The 15,622-nt window shown below is 34.8% G+C and overlaps 1 protein-coding gene and 1 pseudogene across 1 annotated transcript; both read right to left on the reverse strand.

Annotated features, from left to right (window-relative positions):
- Window positions 1-456: 456 nt before the first annotated feature.
- Window positions 457-4,976, reverse strand: LOC118975907 (olfactory receptor 6C1). The gene is made up of 2 exons (XM_037030139.1): window positions 4,776-4,976; window positions 457-1,460 (listed from the first exon to the last, which is right to left on the reverse strand). The coding sequence occupies exon 2, from the start codon at window positions 1,423-1,425 to the stop codon at window positions 484-486; it is 942 nt and encodes a 313-aa protein (XP_036886034.1). The 5' UTR covers window positions 1,426-1,460; window positions 4,776-4,976; the 3' UTR covers window positions 457-483.
- Window positions 4,977-6,708: 1,732 nt separating this feature from the next.
- LOC118975953 (olfactory receptor 6C3-like) lies at window positions 6,709-7,836 on the reverse strand (annotated as a pseudogene).
- Window positions 7,837-15,622: the final 7,786 nt, after the last annotated feature.

A 15,622-nucleotide genomic window follows, 5' to 3' on the forward strand; every position in this document is an offset into this window, starting at 1 on the left:
TTCTTCCAGTGTTGCACAAAGAGGCCAAAGGGTTGGATACTCCTGGCTGATCTTGGAGCACTGATGGGAACTAACATACTCTTGATGCCTGAAAGCTGCTGAGAACCAAAAGAGCTGGGTGGGATCCTGGTAGTTAATTTTTTCCTACACTAAACTCAACATATAATTTCACTGTTAAACATAATTATTGTTTAGGAAGTTGTGTTATTGTATACCTGAAATTAACATTATCAATGTAACATTTATACCAACTAGACATAAATAAAATTTAAAAAAAAATTGTGACATGTTCAGAAGAATGAAAGTCAGAAAGACATAAGAAAAGTACTTTAAGTTAAATTGTAAATATGTAATACAAACAGAAAAAACAAAGAGAATAAACAAGGATGACAGGAAGTTCATTGTGATTTAGAGAAGCTACTGAAATTTCATGTTTATATTTTTAAATTTTCCTGCAATGTGTCTCTAATTCATTATGCCACATTATTTAATTTGCTTGTGAAAAATAGTCTTCCTCACCATGTTCATGAAGGCTTTCTTGACTTGCTGATTCCTTAAGCTGTAAATAAAGGGGTTCAGCATGGGCGCTACCGAGGTGTTCAGCACAGCAACTCCCTTCCTCAAGGACACCCTATCTTGTGCTGAAATTTTAATATACATAAAAATGCAGCTGCCATAAGAGATGGAGATGACAATCATGTGAGATGAACATGTAGAAAAGGCCTTTGTCCTCTGACTAGTAGAAGGAATTCTTAAAATTGTCCTGATGATATAGAGATAGGACAGAAATATCAATGCCAAAGTGAACATCAGAGTAAACACAGCACAGGAGAACCCCATTATCTCTAGGAATTTTGTTTCTGAACAAGAAAGTTGCAGTAGGGGAACATAATCACAGGTAAAATGGTCTATAATATTTGATCTGCAGTAATCAAGGTTCAAGAGCAACATGAGTCCAGGGAATATGATTAAGAATGAAGCTAGCCATGAAGAGAAGACGAGGAGTATACAGATTCTTCGATTCATGATGGTCATGTAATGCAGAGGTTTGCAGATGGCGATATAACGATCATAGGACATGGCAGCCAGAAGGTAAAATTCAGTGACACCCAAGAGAATGAAAAAAAATAACTGAGCAAGGCAATCATTAAAGGAAATGGTTTTATCACCTGAAATAATGGTGCCCAAGAACTTAGGTATACTGACAGTTGTGAATGAAACCTCTAATAAGGAGAAATTTCTGAGGAAGAAATACATGGGGGACTGGAGATGGGAATCCAGCAGGGTAAGGGTTATAATGGTCAGGTTTCCAGTGATGCTGAGCATGTAGGTGATGAGCAGAAAGACAAAGATGACCACCTGAAGCTTTGGGTCATCTGACAGTCCCAGGAGGATAAATTCTGTTACTTCTGTATGGTTTCTCATTCTTCGGTTGCTGTTTTGGTTTTCTCCTGCAAGATCTATTCTATAGATCTATAGGAGAAAACACAAGGAACACATCATGAATTGTGGATTAACAACTACCCAAGTGCAGAACTAGAATGTGGCTGTAATAGTGTGTTGTTTTACCATCAGGAGAAATTTAAAGTGAACCTAAAATAGCAATAGTCCTTTGATTTCTTCTCTTTTAAATACAGACAATAGTATGGTGGTAACTAGGAAAGGAAGGAAATTAGAAGGGGTAGTAAAGGAGGCTAAATATATGGCAACAGAGGATGATTTGACTTTGGGTGTCAGACACACAATGCAAGGTACAGATTCATATATCAGGGAAATGTACACTTGAAATCTGTATAATCATATTAACCAATGTCACCTCCAATAAGTTTAATTAATTAAAAAGTAACTTCTCTTGGCTTGAATGGCACAAAGACTCCTCAGGAAGACCCATCAAGTGTTAGGAAGGATTATTTTAATAGCTGCTGTTTACTTTTTTCCACAATTATTTTAGATGACTACTTTCCTGGAGAAGTCTGAATAATTTATATTTCATCATTTCAATAATGATGGGAATATTCAATTCCCAACATTCATACTAGTGTTCATAGAAACAAATAAAGAGAATGAGGATATTATCAATCACTTTCAATAATAATTTTAGAAATAGTAACATATATCTGCAGAGGTTTATGATGAACACCAACTAATAACCCCACACTTTAATTCATTAGCTAGCCATCTACAATTTGAACAAGAAAGAAAAAGTAAATTAATAAAAAATTATGGATTCAAAGTGTTATTAATTTATTATTTATGGCATTCTAAGGTAAATTGTTATTATACAAATTAGGCAGTTAGAGAAATATGGATTAAAATACAAATGGGCTGCTAAATGGATTTGTGACTTTAGATGAATTAATTTCTTGAAGCTTCAGTTTTCTCTGTTTAAAATGAAGGTGACTATAACAAATAATCCTCCAATAAACCTAGGAGTGCATATATCTTTATAAGTAAATGTTTTCAAATTTTCTGGGTAGATATTAAGAAGAGGGATTGCTAGGCCATGTGACAGCTCTATTCATAATGCTTTGAGAAACTTTCATACTGTTTTCCATAGTGCTGTACCAATTTACATTCCTATCAGCAATTGAAATTTATATAATTTTATCAACCAACATTACCCCATTTTTAATTAAAAAAATGAAGTTAAAATATCAAGGGTGTTTTTCCTTAAGTATAGTTTTTCCATCATTGTTTAGCCCCCTCACATCCTCTTTCACCCCCAACCACCCTCCCTCCTCCCCACAATCACCACATTGTTGTCTGTGTGCATAAGCTCTTTCTCTTTTTTCTTTTTTGCTCAATAATTTAAATAATATAAATAAAAGTGCTCATGTGGGACTTAACCTGCTTAATCATGTGGGACTTAACATGCTTTATATAGAGCTTTCTTATTGACTTTACTTTTTTTTAGTTGGAGTTCATTCCCAACTTTGGGAAGGATGTGTATAGTAACTGTGATTTAGCAAAAGCACTTATTATCTTAGTGAAATGCTAAGGACTTTAGATATTCTCTCAGCTCTTATAACACACCCATGAAACTATTTTTATTCCCTAATAAAGAACTGAGGCTCAGAGAGGTATGTACCTTGGATATATTCATAGAACTGGACTATCTGAAATTAAAATCTGTTCTCTTAAATAAAGTACTTCATAGTCTATATCTAATTAGAAACACACAGACATAGAGATCATACTTTTCTGCCTTTATTGAATAGAGAATGACTAAATTGATATAATAAAACAAAATATACTTAGCTCTTTTGATACTTTTTAATATATACAACTACAAAATTTAACTCCAAATATATCTTATTTAACTAAGTTAAAAGTTGCCTAATCAACAAAACAAACAAGCAAGCAAAATATAACCAGAGACATTGAAATAAAGAACAAACTGACAATAACCAGAGCGTAGGGGGAGGGAAATAACAGGGGAAAGAAGGGGAAGTATCATCAAGGAACATGTATAAAGGACACATGGAGGATGGGAGGTGTGGGTGGGTTGGGTGGGGGAACATAATGGAGGGAAACAGCTGTACTTGAACAATTAAAAAAAGTTGAACTTCTAAGTGATGAATCGATGATAAGATTTAGGAGACTTTCATTGTCTCCTTTTTAAAAAAACATTTATTTATTGATTAGAGAGAAATAGGGAGAGAGAGACACTGATTTATTGTTCTACTTATTTATGCATTCATTGGTTTCTTCTTGTATGTACCTGGACCAGAGATCGAACCTATAACCTTGGCATATTGGAACAACACTCTAATCAACTAGGCTACCTGGCCACGACCCCTCACTTACGTGTTTAAAGTCACAGATATACATATGCATATATAATAGGTAGCTATAATATCCTTATGAGTTACATTTTTCTCAAAATTATTTTATTATATTTTTTCCATTACCATTTATTTCTCTTACACCCCTCTCCCCCACAATCACCATACTGTTGACAAATTATACTTTAATAATCATATTTTGGTTTTGGTCTATTGACCTTATTCTTTAAATCACATACTCTAATTACTTAGTGAATAGAAATTATTTTCTTTCAATTATTTAGAAACCAAAAGGAATGGAATAATGTTTGATTTTGCATAGGAAATACTTAGCCTTGTGGAAGAGTCTGGTTATTTTTTAGCCAAGAGCAGTGAGCAGGGCATTGTCACTTACGTGGAAGCAGAAAGGTCTGTGCAGGCGAGTTCTAGAGACATTCCCAGATTAATGATCTCAGGTCAAAGCCATTCTTAGGAGAATGATTGGGAAAATTCCACAGTGTGTTTCAAACGTGTTCTGAAAGTAACATTGTTTCTTTTTCTTTTTTTAACCTATAGAAGTTCTTCAACCAAAAATGAGGGTTTTCTTGTTTTCATTTTGTTTTTGTAAGTAGCTATAATACTGGGCAATTGTTGGTTCTGGTTGAGCTGAGACAGATTTCCATTAAAAGATGATACATTTTTATAAATGGATAGTTAGGTACACTACTAATTATATAACTTGAGTATATGATGTGTTTAGCCAGGATATGACAACTCAAGATTTTAAGCTGCCTCCATAGTCAATGTGTCAAGGGAGTTGCTTTTAGTTGACTTGCTGTAATAAAAGTAATACCTCACATTAACATATGTTTATATTTCCTTCTAAGAGCTTGTGGTGAATAAAATACTCTATGTATGTGTTTATTTATTTATTTATAAATTATATTTTATTGTGAATGCTATTATGGTTGTCTGAGTTTTGCCCCATGGTCTTCTTTAGGCCCGACTTACCTTGGCTTTTCAGAAAGGCTCACTAACAGTCTGAATATCTGCAATACGAAAAATATTAGCGGCTGTCACTGTTGTATTCCAGGGAACCCAGCATTTCTGAAAATATTTCCTCTCATTTAACAAATTTGCTTTCCATTGCCAATGTTTTTGTATTAAATTTCCCATTTGATCCTTAGGGAATATATTTCTTTGACATAGAGAGTGAGGAAGGAACAAATATATAAAAGAGAAAAAATATAAAATGTTTTAAAACTCTCTGGTGTGTTTTCTATATAGACTTTACTCGCACAAGCTACTTCCTATCTTATCTAGTCTCTCTAACACTGGCTCAAGGGGACTAATTCAGTGAATCACAATTGTCAGAACAGGAATACACACAATACACTAAGGAATATAAAGGATAATACACACAGGTATTGAAATTTGAAAAGGAAGCTTGGGGGTCAGTGTCTAAGGAGACAGAAAAAATTGTGACAAGCATACCAGAACACTGAATGTGAAGTTTGTTTTTCTCTACATTACTTTTCAGACAAAGACTGGCAACCTAATATCTTACTTTCCAATATAAATTTCTACCTAATACTCTATGCCAGTTAAAAAAATTTGGTAATCTATCACATTGCACTAAGTACATTTATTTTTATTATTTTTAATTTGGCTTTCAATAAAAGCTTTTGGTGCTGTAATATAATACTGCTAATATTTTATGTGTTTTCTTTTCCTGTTCTGTCTGGATTACCAGGGATGTTAGTTGAAGAATTTCTTGTTTTGATTGATTCATGTTGTATTTTATATGCTATGTATAATATTAGGAGTTACTAACTTCTATGACTAGGCTAATAATAATATAATCATGTCCTAATGTGATAAGGTGAACTTAAAAAGCCAGTAAAATTGTGCAGGTCACTAGTAAAAACTGTGTAAAATTTACAGGTTCTTAAAGATTTTGTGTTTTGTCTTTTCAAATCAGGCTATTTATTGGCTGTTGTAGCTCAAGACCTCCAACAAGTTATTCAGCTTTTCTGAGCATCAGTTTACAGTTTTGTTAAATCATCATCATCACCCTCATCATCATCTTGCCTAATTGGTCAAAGAGCTGTGAAGATTAAATGATATATGGTATAAAATATATCTGGCTCAGCATATGATACAAAAGAAATGTTCTCTATGGAAGAAACAGTATTATTTATGAAATTCCTATCAAACTTCCAGTGGGCATCAGAGTAGTGATGGCTGCCTAGTCTTTTTATTTTTATATATTTTAACATAATAATGATAAACAAGGAGAGTGTATAAAATAAGACATACATGCTTTAAGCATGACTACGAAATATAGGATATAATGAAATTCAAATTACTTGAAAGTAGAAAATTAAATATCCAAGTCCATCAGGTGAGTGAGAATCATCGAACAGATACTACAGATACTGTGGAAAGAATGGTTATTGCAGATATTTAATTAACTTCACATTTCATATAATTTTATGAAAGAAGCTGTTATATTAATACCAGAAGAGAAAATTTAAGAGTAAGTTGATTAAAACAGTGTATACTCCTTTAGCTATTATAATATAAAAGGTTTTCATTATTCAGAAAAATCAATAGAATTATTACATTCTACAGCCACTAGTTTACCATCCAGATGTAAATCAGTGATTACATGGACACGGACCTACCAGCCACCAGGAAAGAAAAGCACAACATGGTCACTTTCAGCTTAAAAAGAAAGCTTAAGCAAATGAGGTCAACATTGCAGATATCTGTGAGAGGGATATAAGGGGACACTGCAGAGGTTACAATTTCATTTTTCCTTTCTTGAATCTTCACAGTGGCCTTCATTCATGCTAAGTTATACTTTCATTCCATTTGTTCCTAGAAAGCACTACATGAACACTTTATGAACTAAGTTTTGAAAACTTGTTTTACTTGTTGGTTACTCATGGTATAAATTGAAGGATTCAACATGGGGGCAATGGAAGTGTTGTGTATCTGAGCATGAGAGTTGTAGAATAGGGAAATAGTCCTGAGAGGAGTTATCAATTATATTGGAATCACAGGGATCTTACTAGAGGATAAGTGTGAATGTGGGAAGATGGTAAGAAATCCTCTTAGGCATGAACTAAAGACAAGCAGGGTGCAGGGGGTTTTGATCATGATGGTGGAATAGTGAAGCTGCTTAAAGATGGCAGCATAACAGTCAAAAGACATGGCAGTTAAAAGAAAAAAAATAGGCACACCCATGAAGATGAAGAAAAACAACTGAGCTAAACAACTGTCATAGTAAATGGTCTTGACATTAGTAATGACTGTTCACCCCTTGCAAAATAAGGGGATAGAAACACTGGTGAAACTAATTTCTAAAAAGGAGATATTTCAGAGGAAGTAATTCCTAGGATTGTGGTAGACTCTGGCCCGCAGAGAGTCCGCATTTTGTGACTGAAGACAAACACAAATGCATGGCTACAGCAGTCCTGTGGAGAAAAAGGGAAGAGTGCCCCAACCCTTGCCTAGACAGGCTTTTATTGTTTTTCTTGGCTCTTACATCAAAGACAGATTTATTGTCTATTACATAGAATATTATTGTCTCAACTTCAGGTACAATCAAGGAAATGAAAGTAACAAATGCAGAAGGGAAAGGTGGCAAGCTGATTAGCTCCATCCTTGGGAAAATTCACACAGGCTTTGAAAATCACCCTGAAGATAAGCAATAGACATGTACTGTTCTAGACCAGGGTGATGAGTTTAGCAAGAGCAGGCCATAACAGTCTGTATGCATTTTTTAGGCCTGCTTCCCACAGGAATACCCAGTTTGAGGGTCTGTCTCCTGCCCATCACATTGCTTTACACACAGAGATAAGTCACATTTCCCAGACCAAAACAAACTGGTTCCCTACATAGGAGTATTTAGATGGCAGTCTATCAAGGTGAGGACAGTGATGATTAGGTTTCCAGTCACATCGAATATGAAGTAGTAAATAAAAAAGATAAAAATTGCAACCTGAAGCTCTGAGTCTGATATGCCCATGAGTGCAAACTCTGTTATCATTGTGTGATTTCTCATATTAAGTTTTATTTTTTAAGGAAAATCTAATCATAGAAACAGAGCAAGAAGAAAAAATAAGTGAACAGTAGAAATACTATGAAGATTTAAATATTGCTCTTAAAACTCCAGTGAAATGAAGCAATGAACTTTTTTCCCATAAGCATTTTTGCAATATCTATTCACTCTTATTAAAGCAGAGAAATTTTGCTCATATTCTATTGAAAAAGAAACAAGTATGCAGAAATTTACATTAAAAGTCCCCTCATCAGTTCCTTCACAGAAAACCTCTGTGTGTAACCAAGTTTTCTTTCTTTTTTGGTGGTATTTACTTTTTTTTATTTTTATTGCTGTTCAAGTACAGTTGTCTTTATTTTCCCCACACCAATCCTCCCACTCCACCCATCCCCACCTCCCACTTTCATTCCTACCCTCTTTGGTTTTGTCCTTGTGTCCTTTACACATGTTCCTTGACCACCCTTACCCTATTTCCCTCCATTCCCACTCTTTCCCCTATGTGCAACACATTTTTAGTTACATTTCTGTAACAATAGTTGTTAATTATGTCTATAGTTTAAGTATTGAGATATTGTTTTCAAGTTTCCAGGATTGTATGCTTTTAGGACTAAAATATATAATTTTGAGTTTTAATTCTGATGCCATTTACAGACTTTACTGTCTCATAAAACATTGGAAGAAAGTGATGACCAAATCACAATTCCTGAGCTTAGTAATAGTTATGGGTATTTTTATTCCTAATTCTTTTAATTATGACCAACAGAAACAAATGTGTTCACAATAACAGACACATAGGACTAGAATTACTTTGCTTGTAAACAAAAGTTTTCAATTTATGAGAAAGAAGGCAAAGCCCAGTGATGTTAATATTCACATAGAAGCCGCTATTAATACATAGTTCTCTAGCATCATGATTTATTTATATCACTTTTATGTTCCTTATTTAAATTAACAATTGACTTTTTTACTGTGTTCACACCACCTTTCTACCCTTAATCTTGACTGAGGACAAGAAGGAACTTATAAGGCAGACTTTTATGCTACAATGTCATTGCCTTCCTCCTAGAACACTAAATAATTAGAATAAATAAAATTCCCCATAAGATTTAACTTTTAGAAACCACAAATTGCTGCAATGTAAACTATATGGTTTTTATGTCTTGTTGTCTCTTTATTCTTAGCAATCAAAATTTTATCTGTGCTGTAAGATCTTAATACTTATTGTATTATTTTCTTCCAATAGCATAAACTAGGCTAGTCAGTAGGTAATAAGAATCAAAGCTGTATTGTACCTTTTTCTTTTTTCCCTGACAATCAGCATTCTCTTCTGTTAGAAATAGACACATTTTGGGGGGGGGGGTCATACCATACCAGCAAATTTAGCAAATCAAAAAGCACGAACTACTATTGTGTTTTCAAAAATGACTGAAATATTAAAATATAAAGTTAGCAAATATGTTAAAGTGATAATTTGGGGAACACTGCAATTTATACCAACAAAATAAAATTTTGGATGGGAAAAAGGTAAAAATACATTTATTGCAATAGGGTGCATACTTACTTCCTGACACTTCTAATGATTCCAGTCAGAAATATAACCTAATATTTTTCTTAATTTACTTAAAATATAAAATGTAGTGTATTCATAATATACTTCAGGAACATTTTTGTCATTAGTTCACCCTTGCCTCTATCTACTGCATAAAAGCCTCACACATAGAGAAAGTACAGGCTTGGTTGTATGGAAGTTTTCTACAGCCTCTTATATAAGTAAAACATGTTTTTCTTTGTCTCTTTCATCTTTCAGTATACCATAAACATTGTTCTGACCTGAACTTCAAGAAGCCACTATTTTTTAAATTTATTTTTACTGTATTAATTCCATTACCATTGCTACCCCTTATTCCCTTCCCCCACCTCTGCAATCACCACACTGTTGTCCATGTCCATGAGTCCTTTTTACTTCATCCCTCCACCCCCTATCCCACCCCCAGAGCTGTCAGCCTGCTCTTTATCTATGAGTCTGTCTGTTTTCTTGTTATTGTTAGTTCATTTTGTTTACTAGACTCCACATACGAGTGAAATCATAGGTATTTGTCTTTTTCTGACTGGCTTATTTCACTTAGCATAATGTTCTCCAGGTCCATTCATGCTGCTTCACAGAGTAAAATTTCCTTCTTTTTTATGGCCAAGCAGTATGCTGTTGTGTAAATTGTCCCATAGTTATTTTATCTGGTCATCTACTGATGGACAGTTGAGGTGCTTCCATATCTTGGAAATTGTAAATAATGCTTCAATGAATGTAGGGGTGCTTATGTTCTTTTGAATTAGTGTTTCAAGTTTCTTATGGTAAATGCCCAGAAGTGGAATTGCTTGGTCACAGGGAAGTTCTATTTTTAAGTTTTTGAGGTATTCCCATACTGCTCTCAACAGCGGCTGCACCACAAACAGTCCTTGAATGTTCCCTCTTCTCCAAATCCTCCACAGCACTTGTTGTTTGTTGATTTATTGATGATAGCTCTTCTGACTAGTGTGAGAGGATATCACATTTTGATTTTAATTTCTTTTTTTCTGATAATTAGTGACATTGAGCACCACTTTATATGTCTGTTGACCATCTGTATGTTCTCTTTGTAGAAGTATCTCTTCAGGTCTTTTGCCCATTAAAAAAAATTATTGTCATTCGGTTACAGTTATCTCACATTTTCCCTCATTGGTCATCCCCCTCATAATCTCACAGTCAAATGCCTCCCATTATCCATGACCATGAGTCCTCTATTCTTGTTCCTTTGCTTCCTCCTTCCACTTTTTCCCCATATTATCTCTCTCCTCCCTCCCCTCTGGTCCCTGTCAGTTTGTTCTTTATTTCCAAGCATCTGGTTATATTTTTCTCATTTGTTTGTTTTGTTTATTAAGCTTCAGTTATAGGTGAGATCATATGGTATTTGCTCTTCACTGCAAGGCTTATTTCACTTAGCATAATGCTCTCCAGTTCCATCCATGCTGTCACAAAGGGTAGGAGTTCCATCTTTCTTTCTGCTGGGTAGAATTCCATTGTGTAAATGTACCAGAGTTTTTTTGATCCACTCATTTATAATGGGCACTTAGGCTGCTAGTACTTAATGCTATTATGAACATTAAATAACTGTAAATAATGCTACTATGAACATTAGGGTGCATAGGTTCTTTAATTGGTAATTCAGAATTCTTAGGGCATATTCCCAGCAGTGGATCACTGGATCAAAAGACAGTTCCATCTTTAGGGTTTTTTTTTAGGAAACTCCATACTGTTTTCCACAGTATCTGCACAAGTCTGCATTCCCACCAACAGTGTACTAGGGTTCCCTTTTCTCTACAACCTTGCTGGCACTTGTTTGTTGATTTTGTTATGATGGCCTTTCTGACCGGTGTTAAATAGTATCTGTGGTTTTAATTTGCATCTCTCTGATGGATAGTGATGCTGGGCACCCTTTCATATGTCTCTGGGCCCTCTGTATGCCCTCCTTGGAGAAGTGTTTGTTCAGTGCCTTTGCACATTTTTGTATTGGGTTGTTTGTTTTTCTGGAGTGGAGTTGTATGAGTTCTTTATAGAATTTTGACATTAGACCCTTGTCTGGGGCATCATTTGCAAATATATTTTCCCATACAGTCGGTTCCCTTTTCATTTTACTGATGTTTTCTTTAGCCATGAAGAAACTTTTTATTTTGATTAAATCCCACTTGTTTATCCTCTCCTTTATGTACCTCAGTGTAGGGGATATATACTGGTGAGAATATTGCTGTGTGGAATATCTGAGATTTTCCTGACTTTGCTCTTCTGTAGGACTTTAATGATGTTACAACTTATATTTAAGTCTTTTATCCATCTAGAGTTTATTTTGGTATGGTGTAAATTGGTGATTGTATTTCTTTTTGCATGCAACTGTCTGTATCTCCCAACACTATTTGTTGAAGAGGACATTTTTACTGAATTTTATGTTCCTGCCCCCTTTGTCAAATATTAATTGACCATAGAGGCTTGCATTTATTTCTGGACCCTGTATTCTGTTCCATTGATTTATGTGTCTCTCCTTATGCCAGTACTAGACTGTTTTGATTACTGTGTCCTTGTAATATAGTTTGATATCAGGTATTGGGATCCCTCCTACTTTTTGCTTCTTTCTCAAAATGCTCTGGCTATTCCCGGTTGTTTTTGGTTCCATATAAATTTTTGAAATGTTTTTTTCTGTATCTGTGAAATATGTCATTGGTATATTAATAGGGACTATGCTGAATCTATTAAAAAGATAGAAATATTTCAAATAAACAACCTAACCCTACTTCTACAAGAACTGAAGGAAAAACAACAAACAAAGAAAGCCCAGGGCAAGTAGAAGGAGTGATATAACCAAGATCAGAGCAGAATTAAATGCCATAGAGACTAGAAGGACAATTCTAAGGATCGCTAAATCTAGGAGGTGGTTCTTTGAAAAGACAAACAGATTCAAAAAGCCTTTAAGCAGACTCATTAAGAAAAAAGAGAGGACCCAAATAACCAAAATCAGAAATGAAAAAGGACAGATTACAGCTGATCCCTTTTACAGAAATAAAAGGAATTGTAAGAAATTACTATGAACAACTATATGCCAAGAAATTTGAAAACCAGGGTGAAATGGACAAATTTCTGGAAAAATATAATCTTTCAAAACTAAATGAAGAATAAGCAGAAAGTCTGAACAGACCAACCAATAACAAGTGGCAAAATTGAAGCAGTAATTAAAAAACTCTTGGCACCCAAAAGCTCTGGACTAGATGGTTTCACAGGAGAATTTTACAAAACATTTAAGGAGGCACTAACCCCTATACTGCACAGACTATTCCAAAATATTCGAGAAGAGGGGAGACTCTCAAACTCTTTTTATGAAGCTGGCATCATCCTAAACCAGAAACCAGATAAAGACAAAACAAGGAAAGAAAACTACAGACCAATATCACTGATGAACATAGATGTTAAAATCCTCAACAAAAGATTGGCAAACTGCATTCAGCAATACATTGAAAAGATCATAAATCATGATCGGGTAGGATTTATTTCAAGGATGTAAACATGGTACAAATATTGCAAATCAATAAATGTAATACTTCACATAAACAAAAGGAAAGACAAAAATCACACGATCATATCAATAGATGCAGAAAAAGCATTTGATAAGGTACAGCATCCATTTATGATAAAAAAAACTACTCAGCAAAGTGGGACTAGAGGGAGCATACCTCAACATAATAAAGACCATATACAAAAAACCTACAGCCAACATCATATTCAACAGGCAAAACTAAAAGCTTTCCCACTAAGATCAAGAATAAAATTGCTTCTGTTGCTAATTAGAATGAAGGCAATGTTTTGTGCTGGTATAACCCAGCTTGGGATTTTCTAATCTTGCCCCAGAATAGTAAATTGCTCATGATTCTGTTAAATCCTTCACTGATTTTTCTAACTCACTTAGGATGCTCATCTGAGATCCTTTCACTTTAGTTTTTATTTAGAGTAGAATACAATGGTGTCCTTTACTGGCAGTAATTAGTACTTCTGGAATTCTGATCCCTAGAGAAATTATTTCCTTTCTTTGTTTTATTTCAACAAACCCCTTGAGTCTGTAGTAAGTAGAAAATTATAAAACTGCAGCATTTTAAAAGTATACAGTTGGTGATGTGGAATCTCTTTCTTGGAATAGTTGCTTATCTTTCATCAGTTGATGTCCTGAGGTTTTTCAGTTTCTATTTTTCTGCTTCATTTAATTTTATTTTAAGGAATAACTACCTATTATGAGGTTTTGAGTGATATCAATTATATAAACAAAATTTTACAAAATGCATGTTTTCTGGAATAAAAGATAGATAATATATGTTCATTAAAATAATTGATACCTGGTACTGGCTGGTGTAGCTCAGTGGATTGAGCAAAGGCCTGTGAACCACATGATTGCTGTTCGATTCCCAGTCAGGGCACATGCCTGGGTTGCAGGCCAGTTCCCAGCAGGGAACTCATGAGAGGCAACCATACATTGATATTTCTCTCCTTCTCTCCCTCCCTTCCCCTCTAAAGATAAATGAATAAAATCTTTAAAAAAATAAAAAATAAAAAAATAATTGATACCTAAGTTCCAAACTTCACAGTGAGTATAAATTAGAGGTAATATAAACTTTCTTTATAGAATCACAATATGTACACATTGCCTCTTCCAGCAAAATCAGTTTGTAAACATCCCTAGTAAACAATAAAATATGATCATAAAAGAGTAAAATCTTTTTTTAATTTTTTTTTATTTAACTCTTGTTCAAGTACAGTTTTCTTTCTTGTATTCCCAGCCCTGCCCTCCCCCAGTGCTCCCCACCTCCTTCCCATCTCTGCCCCCCACCTTAGTTATTGTCCATGTGTCCTTTATACTTGTTCATGTGAGTACTTCCCCTTTTCCCCTGTGATTCTCTCCCCTCTCCCCTCTAGACCCTGTCAGCACATTCTGTGTTTCAGTGTCTTTGGTTACATTTTGCTTGCTTGATTGTTTTGTTGTTTAGATTCCTGTTAAAGGTGATATCATATGGTATTTGTCTTTCACTGCCTGGCTTATTTCCCTCAGCATAATGCTTTCCAGTTCCATCCATGATGTTGCAAAGGGTAGTAGTTCCTTCTTCCTTTCTGCAGCATAGAATTCCATTGTGTAAATGTACCATAGTTTTTTGATCCAGTCATTTACCGATGGGCATTTAGGTTGCTTCCAACTCTTGGCTATTGTAAATTGTGCTGCTATGAACATCGAGGTACATAGGTTCTTTTGGATTGGTGTTTCAGGGTTCTTAGGATATACTCCTAAGAGTGGAATTGCTGGGTCAAAAGGCAGGTTCATTTTTAGTTTTCTTAGAAAATTCCATACTATTTTCCATAGTGGTTGTACCAGTCTGCAATCCCACCAACAGTGAACTAGAGTCCCCTTTTCCCCACAACCTCTCCAACACTTGTTGTTTGTTTCTTTGTTCATGGTAGCCATTCTGACTGGTGTTAAGTGGTATCTCATTGTGGTTTTGATTTGCATCTCTCTGATAGCTAGTGATATTGAGCATCTTTTCATGTGTCTCTGGATCCTCTGTATGTCCTCCTTGGAGAAATGTCTGTTCAAGTCCTTTGCCCATTTTTTTATTGGGTTGCTCGTCTTAGTTGAGTAGAGTTGTGTGAGTTCTTTGTATATTTTGGAGATTAAACCTTTGTCTGAGGTGTCATTGGCAAATATGTTTTCCCAAACTGTTGCTTCTCTTTTTATCTTGTTTCTGTTTTCCTTGGCCATGCAGAAGCTTTTAAGTTTGATGAGATCCCATTCGTTTATTCTTTCAGTTATGTCCCTTGTTCTAGGGGACGTATCAGTAAAAATATTGCTGCGTGGAATGTCTGATATTTTCCTGCCAATGTTCTCCTCTAGGACTTTAATGGTTTCCCAGCTTATATTTAAGTCTTTTATCCACCTTGAATTTATTTTGGTGTATGGTGTAAGTTGGTGCTCGAGTTTCATTTTTTTTTGCATGTAGCTGTCCAGTTCTCCCAACACCATTTGTTGAAGAGGCTATCTTTACTCCATTTTATGTTGCTGCCTCCTTTGTCATATATTAATTGACTGTAGAGAGTTGGGTTTATTTCTGGGCTCTCTGTTCTATTCCATTGGTCTATGTGCCTGTTTTTATGCCAGTACCAGGCCGTTTTGATTACAGTGGCCTTGTAATACAGTTTAATATCAGGTATTGTAATCCCTCCTACTTTGTT

This window comes from Sturnira hondurensis, unplaced genomic scaffold (genome assembly GCF_014824575.4).
Source record: "Sturnira hondurensis isolate 20B ecotype Veracruz unplaced genomic scaffold, ASM1482457v3 Scaffold0020601, whole genome shotgun sequence".
In the NCBI taxonomy this organism is placed as follows: Eukaryota; Metazoa; Chordata; class Mammalia; order Chiroptera; family Phyllostomidae; genus Sturnira; species Sturnira hondurensis.

Coding starts and splice junctions, on each gene's coding strand:
- LOC118975907 (XM_037030139.1), bottom strand. CDS start 1,425: ATGAGAAACCATACAGAAGTAACAGAATTTATCCTCCTGGGACTGTCA.